General features: G+C 40.7%; 1 protein-coding gene across 1 annotated transcript in view; it reads left to right on the top strand.

Moving 5' to 3' along the window:
• Positions 1 to 3,923: 3,923 nt before the first annotated feature.
• Positions 3,924 to 17,601, top strand: part of JMY (junction mediating and regulatory protein, p53 cofactor) — a 65,948-nt gene continuing 52,270 nt past the window's right edge. Inside the window, exon 1 of the mRNA XM_042875260.1 lies at positions 3,924 to 4,716. Coding sequence (XP_042731194.1) covers positions 3,940 to 4,716 — 777 coding nt within the window. The 5' untranslated portion in view covers positions 3,924 to 3,939. The remainder of the gene's footprint in view (positions 4,717 to 17,601) is intronic.

The following is a 17,601-nucleotide window of genomic DNA, read 5'->3' on the forward strand; positions in this document are numbered from 1 at the left end:
TAATACTAAACACCAATTTCAGGACACCTAAAGATACTCACACTGCTACAGTACTTCAAAGCACATTAAGGAATCTCTTCCACTTTCATTCTCAGCTACTGTAAAGAATGGTACAATTGAGATCACATCAATCTTGCATAGAAACATAAATCAAAATCAGGACAGTGTTTCAGCCTGACCAATCTACAGGAATCACACATCAGATGGAATGTTTGTATAAATACTGATGGGAGTATCTCTGTTCTTGTTCATCTTGTTCACCAGCATGCAGATGACAATTTGGACAGTGCTGGATGAGACCACAGGTTATTCAATTCACAGAGGACTCAGCCTTTTATGACAGGAAATTGCAAACCCACCTGACACATGCAAAAGTACATACATGCAATTCCATAGGGTTTCATCCTGTTATTACCAGCCCTTTTATTGCATACAGATCTTCCTGGGCAGTCTGCAGTTAATGGAGCTGAGAAGCATTCAGTCTATCTCCTTCACTGCTGAATTTTTATTGTGTAGTTTCCTTGTTTTCCCAACACCAATCTGAACTGAGATCATGTCTGAAAATTGGCCGGTCTGAGAACTGGCTCAGGTAAATGAAACTGCAAGGCAGAAAGAAGTATAGAGAAACTCATGGAAGTTTATTTATCACTGGATCACTAGTCCAAAATTATATCAAAAATCAGTGCCTGTACTCCCTGTATAAAAGTTCTGGCACTTGACCCAATTCTTTAAAAAAATAGCATGACATCAATTAAATTCCCAAGCTTACATTTCAGCTCACTGGCAATACATGCTTGTGGCTCTCAGAAACCTTTGTCTCTTTGAAACATAATAATCTAGCTTACTGACTGAGAAACAGCTACTTCCAATATTCCCACTCATAAGGTTAATGAGGTTTCTCATACATGGTTACCAGTTTAGTGATAACATCCACACACGCTGAAGTGTAGCAGCTCATTTCTCTTCAGGTAGTCAGATTCTCTTAGGAGACAGAGACACTCTCCAATACCTGTTTCAGTTACCGCAAACTTTTCACTTTTCTAAACTGTGGAAATCAACCACAAGTCAGGCTGATTGGCCAGGCTTATTGGGTGCTACCTAACTAACTTCTTCTTATTGATGAAGAATACAGAATTGATGAAGAGTACAGTCACAGAATGTTTGAAGCTAGAATGGACGTCCAGAGGTCGTCTGGTACACCCTCCCTGCTCAAGCGGGACCATATCCATGTGGCTTTTGAACATCTCCAAAGATGGAGATGCTACAGTCTCTTGGGACAACCTATGTCAGTGTTCAGCTGTCCACACAGTACAGAAGTGCATCTTGATGTTCAGCAGAAACTTCCTGAGTTCCAGTTTGTGTCCATTGCCTCCTGTCCTGGCACTGGGCACAACAACTGAAAAGAGCCTGGTTACATCCTCTTTGCACTTTCCCTTCAAGTATTTATAGACATTGATGAGACCCTGCTAAGTCTCCTCTTCTCCAGGCTGTAGTGTGCACAGCTCTCTCAGTCTCTTCTCACTGAAGAGGAGCACCAGGCCCTTCATCATTTTCACTCCAGCATACTCAGGACTCTCTTACACTAGGAGACCAGCATTGCACACAGCAGTCCAGCTATGGCCTCATCTTCCTCAACCTGCTGGCAACGTTCTTCTTAAGGCAGCCCAGGGCTACCAGCAGACTCCACCAGAATCCTTGTTCAGAAGAGTTGTTCCTAGTCTTTAAGAAAGCTGTTTTAATTTTTTGCTGTCTTATTCAGTAGAGTTCATTGACTTATCTTCTTTAGTCAATGAATCAACAAAAACGAATCAACAAAATCAGGAAAGCCTGCCCTTTGTAATTTTAAGTGACTAGTTATGGATGCTCAACAATAAAGAAATTGCTATAAAGGTTACTGAGGCTCCTTAATAATGTGATTTTGAAAAGTTGCCACTTCCTTGCAATTATTTTTTTTTCATTAAGAGTACAACTTTGGCAACATGGAATAGCTTCTGAGACCTGACCGCACAGCTTTTGTGCTGCATTAGAACAGGACTACCAGAAACTTATTAAGTTTTAGACTAATTTTCATCCAGCTCCCAAATACTGCACTTACCTAATATCTGCTTTAAATTCTACCGGCTTGTCCTTCTGTTATCTGAGAAAAGCCAGGCTAACACTACTTCAAAGACCTTGGCCTCCGCAATAACATACTTGAAATACTAGGACTCTGATCCTTCGCCTGATGAGAAATCTTGAATCCATGTTTAATTTTCTTGGCTTGTGTTTATGTGCATATATATACACACAGACAGATCCACATCTTCTTTATTTTTTCTTTCAAGCATTTCTAATTACAAAATTGGACTGCTATTTACTATCATCCAATGCAAATTTGTTTCTGAACACCTAGCAATCACAGAACACAGTTCCTCCACCAATGTATTGTCATTTGCCTGCTTGGTCATTTACATGCTACCTACAATCAAATCTTTCAGATAATTTCACAGACGTTTTGATCTGCGCTGAAATTCACAGTGCTAGGAAACAATGGCATTCTCCGAGGTGTACAGTGCACACCATCACCATTAGCAGAACCCAATTCTGTCCTTTCCTCTGGCTGCTGAACTGTCATTTCCTTCTTTTTTTTTTTTTTTTTTTTTTTTGTCTAACAGCTGTTACTTTTGGTATTCAATATGTGACTCTCCGGAACACGAGGTTGCTCAGTTAATGATTAGAGAACGGCTGGATTGTCAGTGGCTCCTCAGGCACTCCAGTCCCCAAGGATAGGACGCGAGTCAGCATGCTAACTTTAGGAAAAGGGAGATCATGATTCACTCTGCTTCTCCATAAACTCAATTGAAAACACTTTATCCCCCAGCTTCCCCTAAATTGCAGAGGAACAGCATCACAGGTGGGTCAGTACACATTGCCTAGCCTATTTCCAATGCAAGTATTTCGGACTTGCTTTTTTCATTTATGCACAAAGTGAAACAGAATATCCCAAAGGGCAGCAAGATCTAGCGAATGCTCCCCCTCGGATCACGTCTGGATACCCACGCCTATCAAGCACGTTTCCACGAGGCTGCTCACAGCTCCGTGCAACGAACCTACGTGGCCCTAGAATACGCTCGGGGGTCTCCACCGGCATGGGCCAACACAGGGACAGAGCACAGCGCTGAGAACAGCCACTCGGTTTCGGCTCTGAAGGCACGGAACTGACCAAGACAGCCGTGCCCATCTCCTCGCACTCCGCACCCCTTCGCAGCCGGGCTACGCCACGCAACACCACGCACAGCGGACGGGCACGGCACAGCGAGGCACGCTAAGGACGCGCTGTAAAGCCTCCGCTTCCCCTCAGCACTCCCTCACCCCGCACCCCTCCCCGCGCGGGCCCTCCCTCCAACGGCAGCACGTGCCCTCCCATCACGCCCCGCGCGCGCCCGAACGGCCTGCGTCGTACGTCCAAGGGAAGGGGCGGGCATCGACCTCTCCCCGCCCGGCCTGCGAAGCGCGAGGACGGGACGCGGCCGGCGGAGGAGGGCGGGCGGCGCTAGGGCGGCGGCAGCCAATGGGGACGGCGCCTGGCGGGGCGGCGGGCGGAGCTCGGCGGGCGCGGCGTTGAGTTGCCGCAGCGCCAGCGCTGCTTGTAAACAGATCCCGCCCCGAGTGACGTGCGGCGGTACCTGCGCGGGGGCATCGGGCATTGTCCGCCGCGGCGGCAGTGGTGGGTGGCGTGAGCTCGCTCGAGCGCCTGCCGTCGTTCCCTCTTCGTTCTCCTCCCGCGCCGGGACGCGGCGCATCGCCCCCAACGCGCAGCGCCAGCCGCCCCTTTCCCCCCTGGAACTAAGATGGCTGGCGGTGGGCGGTGAGCGGCGAGGGCTGCGGGCTGCCGGCCGGCCGGCGAGCGGGGGCGGCCGACGGGACAGCGGAGCGGGGGGGAGGCGGCCGCGCAGCGCCATGTCCGCCTTCGCGCTAGAGGAGACGCTGGAGGCCGACTGGGTGGCCGTGAGGCCTCACGCCTTCCAGGAGCGGGAGAAGCACAAGTTTGTCTTCATCGTGGCCTGGAATGAAATCGAGGGCAAGTTCGCCATCACCTGCCACAACCGCACGGCGCAGCGCCAGCGCAGCGGCTCCCGCGAGGCCCGCGGTGCCCCCAAGGCCTCCAGCCCCGCGGCGCGCAGGGGCGCCGAGCCCGCCATGCCGCCTCGCGCCGAACGGGCCGAGGCGCTGCCGGGCAGCCCGCTGCGCGCCTCGAGGGGCGGCCCGGCGCGCAGGGCGGCGCGGGGCGCGGAGGCGGCCGCCGAGGAGATGGAAGTGCTGGAGCTGGGCAGGGAGGAGGCGGCCGAGGCAGGCGCTCCCGACGCGGAGCCCGCGGGGGAGGAGTGCAGCTGGGCCGGGCTGTTCTCCTTCCAGGACTTGCGCGCCGTGCACCAGCAGCTGTGTTCGGTGAACTCGGAGCTGGAGCCCTACCTGCCCGCCTTCCCCGAGGAGCCCTCGGGCATGTGGACCGTGCTGTTCGGGGCGCCGGAGCTCTCGGAGCAGGAAATGGACGCGCTGTGCTACCGGCTGCAGGTCTACCTGGTGCACAGCCTAGACACCTGCGGCTGGAAGATCCTCTCACAGGTGCTTTTCACAGAGACCGACGACCCCGAGGAGTACTATGAGAGCCTGAGCGAGCTGCGGCAGAAGGGCTACGAGGAGGTGCTGCAGCGAGCCCGCCGGCGGATCCAGGAGGTGAGGCTCCAACACGGTCTGCACATCGGTGTTATCTTTCCTTTCTTCTGTAATACCTTCACTAGTAGTTCGTTGCGCTTGGGCCGGTCTGCCTTGGCAGAATTGACCGAGCTAGGGATGAGTAGGAGCAGGGAGCTTCACCTTTCCAGAGTCTCCACGGCCAGGATTTAAAAGGTGCAGATTTCAGTCTCAACTCGGTGTGGTTCGTTGCTTTACTCTCTGCAATCAAATGCAGGTGTTTGTGAGCAAAGATGGGAGGGTTTGGCAAGGCCTTGCTGCCAGACTTCTGCTGTAGCATTGCTTTGTGCTGAGATGGGTTTGGAGCCTGTTTAAAAGGAGCAGCAACATGTGGTGTTTATTTTGATAATACAGTTTGGTCACTGGAGGCCAAAAAATTTGGGCTCTGGATGCTGAATCTGGTATTTCAAGTGAGATGATGTCTTGTAGAACTGGCATAGCTACAGCGTTTGCGCAGCCTTGGTAGGTTCTCAGAGTTGGGTTTTCAGCTAGAGCAGTCTGTTCCTAGCAAGAGCTCTGCACATTGCCAGTGTCTGATGGCCTCAGGTGCTGCTAGATGTGCTGTCCTCGTACCTTGCTCTGCTCAGATAGAAGCAGTTAAGGAGGTTGCTTCTGATAGTTTCCAGATTCAGCATTTTTTTTTTTTTTTTAACATCTTGCTATACTGGAGAGTCTGTGAGACCTTAGATTTGCCTTGTTGAAAAGAAGATTCTTGTTTTTTTTTTGTACTTCTGTCACCTGATGTAGAATGCACTAGGTCTAGGTGTGTCTATGTGCGTGTATCAGGCTGTGGCATTTTGGGTTTTTGTAAACACCATCAAAGTTCTGCTGTATGGCTGTAATTCAAATTTAGCTGTTTCTGCAGCTCACCTGTATCCTATGGTGTTGTGCCTTCAGAAATGTGTGGTGGTGAATCTTAGTTTTTTTTAATCCTTAATGACGTGTGAACATACATATGTGCTATCTGTGTAGATGGCATAGTGTTGAGTCTGGGTAGGATTCTATGATTTCTGTAGTGATTAAAGTTACAGAGTATTAGAAGAATGTTGTCTTTTCAGTGATGAAATCATGGCAAGGGCATTTCAGTGTAGCACTGTCAGATGCATGTTTATTTCCAAACTGTTAAATTAGAAAATATCTTTTTGAATATTTTTTTATTAGTTATTTTTTCCCACTGCTTTTTAAAGGGCTGAATTAATCATTGTTAATTGTTGCATATTACTAGTCATCAGTCTAACGATCTTCTGCAGAAGTATTAATGCAGAGCATGTGGAATTGTATAATCTACCACTTTTGGCTGCATAAATGATTGGTAACATGTGCCTAGATTCACTTGGCCTTCTGCTGAGCAGTTTTTGGGAGTAGCTGATCAGTATGAGAAAAGTTCCTGTTAAATGAAGAGTTCAGGTACTAGCTATCTAACTTAAAGTTCATGGTGTTTTTTTAAGAAACACCCTTTCAAATTTACTGTGCAAAAACTATTTGCTTCTTAAAGGGTCTCAACTTTGATCTTGTGAGCACCAGTGCTGTAGTCAACAGATAAATCAGTTATCAGTAGTCACTACAAGCTTTCTCCGTAAACTTACAGTTCTCTGCTTAATGTTCTTAATCTGGTGCAGACAAAATGGCAGATCATGTTTGTCTACTTGACCACAGTAGTCTTCCTTTCTCGTGGTAACCAGTCTACTAGTGTGCCTTGTGTCAGTAAGCAGTATTTCTGTCACTGTCCGTGGTGTAAGTCAATCCTTCTTTAATTAAAGGTAGTTCATGTTTAAGAAAAGAAACCAATAGAATGACCTGCATTTTCCCTCTTGGCTCTCAAGTTTCTCTTTTCCTTGCTTGTTAGTGGTTTACTTCGTGCACAGTGTTTTTCTTTGAAGCAAATGCTGATATTGCCTGCCATCGAATTCTAAGCAAATGAAGCAATGGGAGATGGGTGTTGGTATTTCTGATGTAAAGGTTTCTCTTAATTTTAGGTAGAACCTGCTAATTCAGTGTTTCATCTCATAGTTTGATTTACTTTTCTAGCTATGCCTGAAATCTGCCTGTTGAGAATGTTGGATTAGTTGATGTAACAATTTTAAGCATTTTACTTTCAGATTTTACTTCTTGAAATAATTTTTAAGAAGGTGGGAAAGGGAGTGGAGGCCATCGGGCAACTAAATACTGAGGAGTGTGTACAGGACTTTAATTTATGTAATGTTGCAAGGAATACAAGTTTAGAACACCAAGAATTTGGTTTAACATGGTAAGATATGCTTCTGAGGCTTATCATTACTTCCTGTATCTCCTTTTCCAGGACAATTTTCTATGTGCAGTTACAGTCTTCAGACTGTAACTTGCAGTTTTTTATGCTTGTGTTTTTTTTGGTGTGAAGGGACAAAGTGAAAAGCAGAACCTGTCCTGTTCGTTGCTTCTGCATACCCTACGTGGCCATCTGTTGCTCCACTTTATTCTTAAAGTAATTAATGGTTGTTTCTTTTTGTAATAGGCATTTTTATCTCTGTCACAATTATAAGCCTGTGGTACGCCAGAAGAATTTTACAAGTAGAAACAGACCCAAGATGAGAGGAAAAATAGTTGCAGAGTAGTTGTTTGACATGCAATTATTTTCTTCTGCATAACTTAGTGTTTTGAAACAGTGCATCTTTTATTTTTTCTAACAAAACTATTAATTCTTAAGGGCAACTATGTCAAAGTAAATTCTCGTATCTAAGGGAGTAAAAGTTATTCTGTTTCTTTTTTTTTTTTTTTTTGGACAACTATTAAACTCTTACTTGCAGCCTGGTTTATTAAGATTTATGCCTGTTTAAAAATTCCTTGGGTGCTGAGCTACAGAGCTAAACTCCCAAGTAGAAACATGATGTAAAACCAGTTAATGACCAGATAAAAAGATGTTACTATTTCAAAGCAGTGGATACCACCAAATCATTCTTTAGCATTACAGCTTCTTGGCCAGTATTTCTAAGACCTTAAGATTTTGTATCTAGAAGGCAGAAAAGGTTATTTTCTCTACTTGTTACTGACAGTTTTCTGGCTGTTAGAATGTGGGAGGACCTTTTCAGGCTAAGTGCACATGCTTTTAAGTCTTTGTGAACACAGTAATATCAAAGATGGTTACTACATATTTGTCATAGCTATCTTGGCAAAAGGTTGAATTCGTCACAGTCTTACTGAATAAGAAGTGCTGTTAGTATAAACTATGATTAACAGGGCTTGGTGGCATAGTCGTGCCAACAAACATTCTCTTGTATGCTTATCCTTTTCTTACTCTTGCATAGCAAGTTGTAAGTAGAGAAGCCTCTCTTTACAATTCATGCCTACTTTGGCATGTTTGAGTTAATGGTACCTGTAAATCTCTCTTCCTTAGAGCACAAAAGCTGCAGCGGTCTGAAATTTGGCAGGTGACGCTGAATGTCAGTTACAAAACCTGTTGCGGACTTGCTTTCATTTTGCTGTTTCTCTACATAACTTGTGGATTCTTATTACTGTAGGCAGACTGAGAGACCATTCTGCACATCTGTTCTCTGGGTTCTTTTGAGTTGTTCCAATATGAAAGCTCAGAAGTGTGTCAGTAAATGGTTTAGTTCAGAAGAAGTACTGAGAGCATCTTGTTTTCAGCGTCTAACTTCTGACTGCCTTGGGGCTGGCAGCATCCCTCTTGTTTAGTGGAATGTTAAGCACCAAACTAACTGTGTGAACTTCAGTTTTGTGTTGGTTGACTTTATTTTCTTGCAACTAGAAAGGTTTGCAAAACATAAGATCGGAATGTTTTATGTATTTTGTCTTGGTAACAACTTTTTTCAGAAGAAAATTTTTTTTTGTTCGCTGTTGGTGTGGTGGTTCTTATTTCTTCATTTGTTTGTCTCCTTTACAGAAAGCTGTTATGATACTTTCTTCTTAGTTGGTAGGTGTGCTTGTAGGGAGGCGCTCTCACAAAAATTAGTTTTCCGTAGGTAAAGTGACCTGTTTGTATTCGATGATCTGCTAAGCACAGTGTGATTTACAAAGATTTCAACATCAAGGTATTAAATTATCCAAATTTAAGTAGTCCGTAGTGGTATGGAGAAGTACTTAGTGCACTAGCACAAAAAATAAGCACTGGCAGTGGTGTTTCTATCAAAACCAGTGTAACATGTCTATGAAAGAGATACAGAAAACTGAATGTTGGATGTTAGCTGCAATAGCTACATTCTGGAGATGCATACGGTGCCTTATGGGACAAAAGAACATAGCCTAAATTAAATTGGCATGCATGGAGGATTAAAATGAGATATGCTCTAGTTTTTTGGGGGTTTTTAATCTCTGTTGAAATATATAGAGTGGGGTCAGACTATTGCTGAGCATTCTGGAATTGCAGCCTGTTTTTGTTTGAGTTCTGTTCTTATGTACTCAGTTACAGAGGTAACACTTTTTTTCCAGTAAAACTGTTTTGATTCATTTTGAATACTTCGTAAATAAGCCATTTAAGTAGTATACTGTAAGTTACTACTAGAAAATGTAGTGTCAGCAGTTGTAGAGCGTGCTCTGTACAACAGGTAAATCAGCCCCACGTTCTTAAGACCAGTTCCTTGAGAATTGTACTCTGGCTCTCAGCAACTTCTGTTGCTGTCCAACCAAACATTTTTTTTCCCCCTCAATATGTTCTTGAAGGCCACCGTCCACCTACTTACCTCGTCAGCAGTTGGAGTCATTGGCAGTCACATTTGGTCGTTACAGAGTAGTCTTGAGGTAATAAACATTTCAGATGTTCTGCATTTTAGTGGCCGAAAGTTCATGACTGACTCATTCTGTAAGTATATCCACTAGTCACGGTAGTGAGTATATGTTTTCACAAAAGCAGAATTAAATGTGCAGTGGTTCCTCTCTGCATTTTCTGCAAATGATGAAGGTGTAAACCAGGTAGGTATTTCGCTTTTCGAAGTTTCTAAACTTTCAGATTTCAGTGAGTTTCTGAAATGTAACATTTATTTACATGCACGGAACACAGGTTAAATGTTTTTTGTAAGGAATTGATATTACTGAAAGACATGGAAGTAAAGTTGAGAGGGCTGTATCCTTTGAGAGATGCTTGGTTCCCTGTAGCAGGGATGAATAAATATCAGCAGTTTAACCATATGGTGGACGCTGTTGCAGAAAATCATAGCTGTTATTATATATTATTTTAAAACATGTGCTTTAAAATGTCTTCTAGGAAATCAACATTTAGAGTACATTTAGACCATTTTACTACAGTGTTGTTTTCACTTCAGCCTGTGATTTAAAACCTTCTGAGTCCGAAGTAAAATAACTTCATCTTTAATTTGGAAATCTTTTATCTTTCCTTCTTTTTCCATTTGATATCTTCCCAATTAAGTGATTGTTTTTCTTCTGTTCTTCTCCTTTATTTCTCTTTTATAGTTAGCAGTAAATTGCTTGTGATTGCTTATGACTTGTGGTTGCAGGTTAATTAGGGTTTTGGATACGGCCTTTGTTTTTACCAGTCTTTTTGTACTGTCTTTTCCAGCCTCAGTCAGATCCTTGTGTTGTATCTGAATTTATAGCTCTTCTTCAATTTTGTTTTCCTTCCTGTTATTCTAAATGGCATACGTATGTAGATGAACTTAATGTGCTGGATTTTTTTTTTTATATCTTCTTAGTTTGACAAGAGTTAGCTGAAAGTGTATACTATTACCGTATCTGAAAACACTGAAATCTTTAAAATAATTTCTTTTTCAAATAATTATGTTTATCAAGATTTTTACATGCTATGTGCACAAAGAAAAGTACATCTGCTTGTAAAATTAAGTTTTCCTTGGTGGAATTTAAGTACTACATGAAAAAAAGAATAATAATTTCTGTAGAACGTACCAGTACTATTCAGGATGATGCTTAGTAAACTTAGACCTAATGTTTAGAAACTGCACACAGCAGCTTGCCAGTCTGTCTCGTGTTTTTCTTCCTTAATCAAATACTTGGGGGAAAGGGAAAATGAAATAAAATGCAATGCATGCTCTGTTTAGCAATGAGAATTGAGGTTGAGGAATCACATTAATATTGTAGTTGGGGAAGTATTGTGGTGAGAAGTTTATTTGATATTACACTCAAAACTTGAATTGTTTCTCTAGATGTGGAGAGAGGCTTCTTCTGTTTTAATTTTTTTGAAGTTCTGGCTGTTAGGCAGTTAGAGCATTCTCATATGTGAAAATACTTTGAAGAAGTTTGTACAATGTGTGCAATAAAAACACTTTTAGATATGGAATTGTGTGGGTTTTTTTCTTTATATTTACATTACTTTGTCTTGCATATTTTTCTTCATTTTGCCAGCGTTGCTTTCCTTCTCTTTCAGTTTAATGTCTTACAGGACAATGCCTTTTAAAGCTGCTTTCAATATCCAGTAAGTTTTTTCTCTCCTTGGTTTCTATGATACTATTGTATAGAGAGGTGTAGAATTAGAAAGCAGATTCTTTCTAATAATTGTGTCTTCTTAAATTTCTTTCTGTAAGATACTGCCAGTAGGTGATCAGTGGTGCTTACTGAAGAAAAAAAAAAAAGCACAAGTTTTTAATTTACAGTACAATAGATAGCTTGTAAGTAAGATGCTTTAAAAATTGATGTGTTAAGAAGATGTCTTAAAAAATGAGCGCTGTGCTCTACTGCTGTCCAGCATGACAGTACTCCAGGGAAGGGGCGTATATGGCTTATGGCTTGTGTAGATTTAACCATATTGTATACTGATCTTGATGTTTTTGAGGAAAGGAGCCTGAGCTGGTATACTTTAGAATAATTTGAGTTATGCCTTTTGCATAGTACTAATGCCTCTGCAGCCATTTGGAATAAGGATCCTGGATAGTTCACCAAAAATCCAAATCCCTGCTTTAAGAACAATACTATTTAATAGTAAATATGTAAATATGTAAGAACGTTTTCGGATCAACAAGGAAAAACAAATTGCTGTGCCATTACAAGAAGTAGTAGTTCAGACTCATCAGAAACTTGTTAATGGTATCTGCAAGTGTATGAGTAATGTCTAAGAACAATTGTTAAAGCCCATGCATAACTTGAAATGGGATTATACAAATATAGGAAATAGTCTAAATTTGTTGGGTTGGAGATTGGATGATCTCCTGGTATCTGCCAGTCATAAACTGTATAAATTAATAAGGGAAATGTGTTTCTGCTTTAATTAGTTTGTTGTTTAAACTTGCCTAATTTCTATTTTCTGAAAAACTTGGGCCTGAAATATGAACCAGGCCATTGTTAGTTTGTCTGAAGACTCTATGAAGAATTTTAACATGGGCTGTATTTCAACTTGCAGCATATCCATAAATGTCTCCTTGTTTTCTGACCTCTACTTTTCATCCATGTTCTTGATTCCTGATAATTCCTGATTGAAGGCTCTTTTCTGCAGTTTGGATTTTACTGTTTAACTCTTATACCTGTAGCCAGAAAGGTGCTTCTGTGTGAAGTCAGCTCCCTGGAGCGCTGATTTTTAGGAACTGTCATGTGGCACTACTGAGATTAGATGTAAAGAAACTCCTGCTGATTATCTGCTTATAAGTCATTTGACTCATCACAGAAGTTATGACAGAGATTGTTTTAAGTTAAGAAACCTTTCACCCATAAACCCCTATCTCTGCAGTTCCTTTCAGTTTATTCTTTTCTGCTTGTAGTATTCGGATAATAAAAATTATCAAATGGATATGAATTTTTTCCTTTGTGTAGGACAGACACAATTGCACGCTCAGAAAAATTTGAGTGCTCACTGAATGTTTTTCTATTTTTTTTGCTCAAGTAGTTGTTAAGAAGAGATGTTGCAGAACAACTTCTTTTTTTTTCTCTCAATCCTGAAAATGCTTGTCTGCTTTGTACTATTGTTATAGTACTTACCCAAAATGCATTTGTAAATAGCTATTTACATAGCCTTCTTTTGGAAAAAAAGGGCAATGATATTGGCGTAGTGAACCTGGATTATTTTTCCTTTGAAAAGTGTTCAAGTAATTAGTTCAGATTTGTTTGCCATGACTTGCGGGCAGTGTATGCAGGTCATCTAAAACGAGTAGCGCTCTACTTTTTGTACGCCAGCTTTGCATAGTGGCTTTTCTTTCAGACACTGTAGGGAGAGGATTGTGTAAAATGCTTTTCAATAATGTAGAATCCTAGATTATGATGTTAGAAGGTGCCTCTGCAGATTTCTTAGTCAAACCCCATTGCTAAGGAGATACTGATTTAGATTAGTGAGTCTTGTTTGTTTTTAACACCTTGATGAGAACTGCATGTGCTATATTAATTTTAAGGAAATTCCAAAAAGGAAAAAAAATAAATGCAACAGTTCTGACGTGAAGCTTTTGAGGGAGAAAATCTGTAGTTGTAGAAGTTTTTAAAAGGTTGTAATGTATCTTCAAATAGGTTTGTGACTTTAGAGCCCAAGTTGGTGCAGTTAACTGCTCTAAGAGTTATTCAGACTAGGAAGTAGTGTGATGTTAGCTTGCAGTCATCAGTTCTCAGAATGTCTGATTGAGCTCTTGTTACTCTAGAGTAGTATAATTCAGGAAAATAAACAGATTCTGGCAGAATTAAATAAATAAAAATTCCAAACTACTTCAGATATTGGAGTGGTCCTGGAATTGTTTGATAGGTAAATTGTATGTAACATCTCAACTTTGCTTTATCACGCTGTTGTATCACGTATATTTTATTTACGCATTGTATTCTTTTCCTCTCACTTGCCATGAAAGAAAGAATAAAACTAACCCAGATGGATAGAAGTCTGTGTTCATCTGATAATAGTCAAAATTTCTTCTGAAATATTTCATCTGAAATGTTTTCATTTTGTGAAGGTAATTAATAGCTTGCTATTTATGTGGTATTTGCTACTAGAGTGGGAGGTAATGGGGCATTGCATGATAAGGGATTTCAGGAGTTCCTTCATATATCGGCCTTCCAATAGTAATAGTGGGCTTTTTATTGGTCATTTTAGATGTTGTATTCAACTTCTAAAAAAATATTATTTTAGCTAATAAACTTTAGAAATTTGTGCTTCCTGCTTAGACATCGCTTTTTGTGCGAGGGAAAAAAAAGGAGTGGGGATGGAACTGGAAGAAGGAAAGGAAAAGTAATGGGAAGTGGGATATGCTTTCAGTAAGAGCAAGCCATAAACTCAGCTCAGCTTTGAAAAGTTAATTCAGCTTTACCATTGCTTTGAATCTGGTGTTGGCGTAATGCTTTATGACTTTTGGATTAGATTTTAAAAAGCTGAACACTACCTTAATATTGAGCATTTGAGCATATCTGCTACCAGGCCAGTGCATTGCACTGATGAGTATTAATTCTGCACTGGAAGTCTGAATCTCAGGAGTTAACTTCAGTGTGATGTTGATAACATTGTTTTTATTTCTTTGTTGCCATCAAATTCTCACTTTGTTTACATGGAAGACTATTTGCTGTTCAGCAGAGTGGTTTTGACTCAGTGTGTCTATCCTGACATTGCAAGCTGTACGCAATGAAAGGGGCTTTAGAGTAGTGTAGTAATAACTTGCATTTAAGGGGTACATTAGATGATTAAATGCTAGTTTTAGGTGTTGTCAGTATTGACACCATTTAATATCTTTTTCTGCCAGCTAGCATTGCACGGAAGAATAGTGTTCATGGACCAAAAATTGATCTATATAATGGCACAGTATGAACCCTTTGCATCACGTATGTTCTTTTTTTCTTTTTCTTTTTTTTTTTTTTTTTTTTGGCGGGGGGGGGGGGGGTGGAATTGGGCCACTGCAGAAAAAGTTCCTTAGAATTCATTAGTACATGACAGCTCTTTGCCAAGCCTTCAGGGTGAGGTGTTGTGTAGAAGTTTTTGTTCAAAGTTGTAGTGTTCCAAGTGATTGGTGATTCATTAGTGACTTTATGTTTTAGTTATTTTAACCCTTTCCAAAGTGAAAGAGTTCCAGACTACTGTATTAACTTTGAAGTAAGGTATTTACCTTGCATCTATTTTACTCAAGTTACATTGCAGTGTAAGTACTTACTTCTTTGTTCTTAACAGCAGAAAAATGCCTAGCAGTCCTATATAATTAGCTTTTGTTTGCATGATTTATGGAGTTTATTTGTAGCTGTATTGTTTCAAAGTAATATACTGAATTCAAATACCTGGCTTTTATGGCTACTCACTATGCAACAGCGTAATTTGGGAGTGGCACAGCCACACCATGGAATATGGCAAGGTGATTAGACAAGTACCACCTTCAATGTCTTAAAATTAAAGCAACTTTAGTATGCTGTTGTGCCTATGTTTGTCTTGTTCACAGAGAAGGAGATACATAGTTTTTACTTACTTGTTGACATGCACCTCTTCAGCTTTTAGGAAGAGATTTTGTGTGCCATACATTGTTGTCAGAGTTGGCAGCTGCAAACGAGCCCTGTGATGTTCCAAGTTCCATGTGGAATGTACTGCTAAGATTTCTATTTAGAGTGTTGAGTGGAAGGAGAGAAAGTGCATTGTTCAGTAACACTGCATGCATGAAAATAATGTTGGGCTCAGTTGACTGCATTAAAATACTGCTTCAGTTTTCCTTCAATAATTCAGTTCCGTTCTGCTGACTTGAATTACAGGTAGAGCATTGCAGTGAGGTGCATTTTGGTAAGTGGTGTAAATGAACTTAGTGATTATTGCTGTCCCAGGAGCTGCTAACCTGAGCACAAATTAAAAGAGACTGTAATGGTCAGTCTGCAGCCTGCTGTCTTAAGCTTACAATGTTCTCTCAGGTGCTGTGCTAAAAGACAGTTTTAAATGGAGTTTAAAATGAAGTGCCTTAGTTGATGTGAGCAGCTCTCCATACTCCTGGAAGGTAGTATGGGACATCTTACAGAAGTTCTGCATTTTATATACTAGATCTTAAACAAAACATGTTTTAGTTCCCAATACCTTTTTTCTGCTGCTGTCTTTTGCTTTGTTTGTATTCAGTGTTTGTTTGATAAATTAGCTGCAAATTTTGATAAACTTGTTTGCTGTGTGTTTTATGTGTGTTAGTTTTGATTATTACTTCAGATCAGTCCTTCTGCAGACAGCCACTCAGAATCCTCCTTCCTTAAAAATCCAGACAATAACCTTTGCTATGCATTGGTGTGGACTTGAATCCTCTAACTTCTAAAGCTTGACTGGGGGGCAAAAAAAAAACACCTGGATTTTTTTTGTCAACTCAGTGGATGGAGGATTGCTTTATGCAGCAGTTATAACCTGTGGTTTCCAAATCAGTTTAATACATAACTCACTCATTTGTACCTTCTTCCAGTCTTAAGAGCTTAGGCAGATGAGGTGAAATGCTGATTCATACACCTCTAGTTCTGAGCAGTACTGTGTGATTTATTTATGCTATTCCAACTCTGTGTCCAACTTTTGTATTCACTTAGGTGATTTATATCTCAACAATAGAATATATTTTGGATCTGATTGGAGAATCAAGCTTTGTTGGTTACTGATGCGTTTGTCAGCTATAGTTATGCAATTTGACATTCTGTATTACAAAGCCGAGGATGTTGATGGCGGTGTGCTCATGCAAACATCTGAATGTCATGGAACCATGGAATAATAGAACAGCTTGGGTTAGAAGGGACAACAAGAATCATCAAGTTCCTACCTCTCTGCTATAGGCAGGGCCACCAACCTCCAGGATGTCCTAGAAGTGACTGGTCTTTTAACCTAACTACTAAAGGAACACACCTGTAAGAGAGAAGAGTTGTTTACGTGTAGAACAAATTTTGTGTCACCAAGATGCATGTGTGGGTTATGAGCATTAACTAGAATGGTTTTTGTTTAAAGGCAGCTTGAAAATAAAGAACAGAAACAGTTTAAGACATGTTCTAATGTAAGAGGTTGAAGTTCAAAATTAGTTGCTAAAACTTTGTATCCAAATTCTATGTGCTCTGGGAGATTTTTTTTTATTTTTATTTTTATTGTTTGAAGTCTACTGCAAGTTTATAGCAGGAGTATTCAGTATTTTTTACATAGCACCAATGTTTAGTGGGAAGGAAGGAGCATCTTAAAGTACTTTCTCTTTCTTTTGCAGTATTGTAATTCATATGCCTGTGTAAAAAAAAAAAAAAAAAAAGCTGTGCATGTTTATCTGTTATTTCAAATATTCAAATTATACACTAAAAATGTGTACAATTATTCCTGGAATTGGCAAGATTGGCAAGTAATATGTACAGGCTTTGAGAACTGAAATTAATAGAAGAATAACTATAAATTGCTTGAAGGAAGGCTGTAATGATCTGGGTGTCAGCCTCTTGTCTCTTGTAACTGGTGATAGGACCAGAGGGAATGGCTTCAAGCTGCACCAGGGGAGATTCAGGCTGGATATTAGGAAATACTGCTTCTCTGGAAGAGTGTTCAGGCACTGGAATGGGCTGCCCAGGAGGTGGTGGAGTCACCGACCCTGGGGGTGTTCAAGGAATGTTTAGATTTTGTGTTGAGGGACATGGTTTAGTGAGAACTATCGGTGACTGGTGGACATTTGCAGTGGATGATCTTGTAAGACTTTTCCAGCCTTGGTGATTACATGATTTTATGATAGTCTATTCTGTAATTACTATTATTTTAAAATTGTGTGTGCACTTAGGTAGGGATTGAGATATTTACTTTTCATTTTAGCTACAGCTGGTTTTGTGGTATGTTCATAGAGTTTTTATAGATTATCCAAAATATAAATAGTGAAAGTTTTGAAAATAATAGCAAAGGTAATGTAAGAAAAAGCCTTTCACTGATGGCTTTGAAGTAGCCTAGCTGAAGGTGACTTTCACACAATTGCACTGCCATCTGTATAGATTTTAAAGATTTATGGACAAAATCTTTTTTAATATTGTAGACAGAAATAGTGTTTGGTATATAGTGGA

Source organism: Lagopus leucura, unplaced genomic scaffold (genome assembly GCF_019238085.1).
Source record: "Lagopus leucura isolate 7727_CA_CO unplaced genomic scaffold, USGS_WTPT01 Super-Scaffold_100014, whole genome shotgun sequence".
Classification (NCBI taxonomy): domain Eukaryota; kingdom Metazoa; phylum Chordata; class Aves; order Galliformes; family Phasianidae; genus Lagopus; species Lagopus leucura.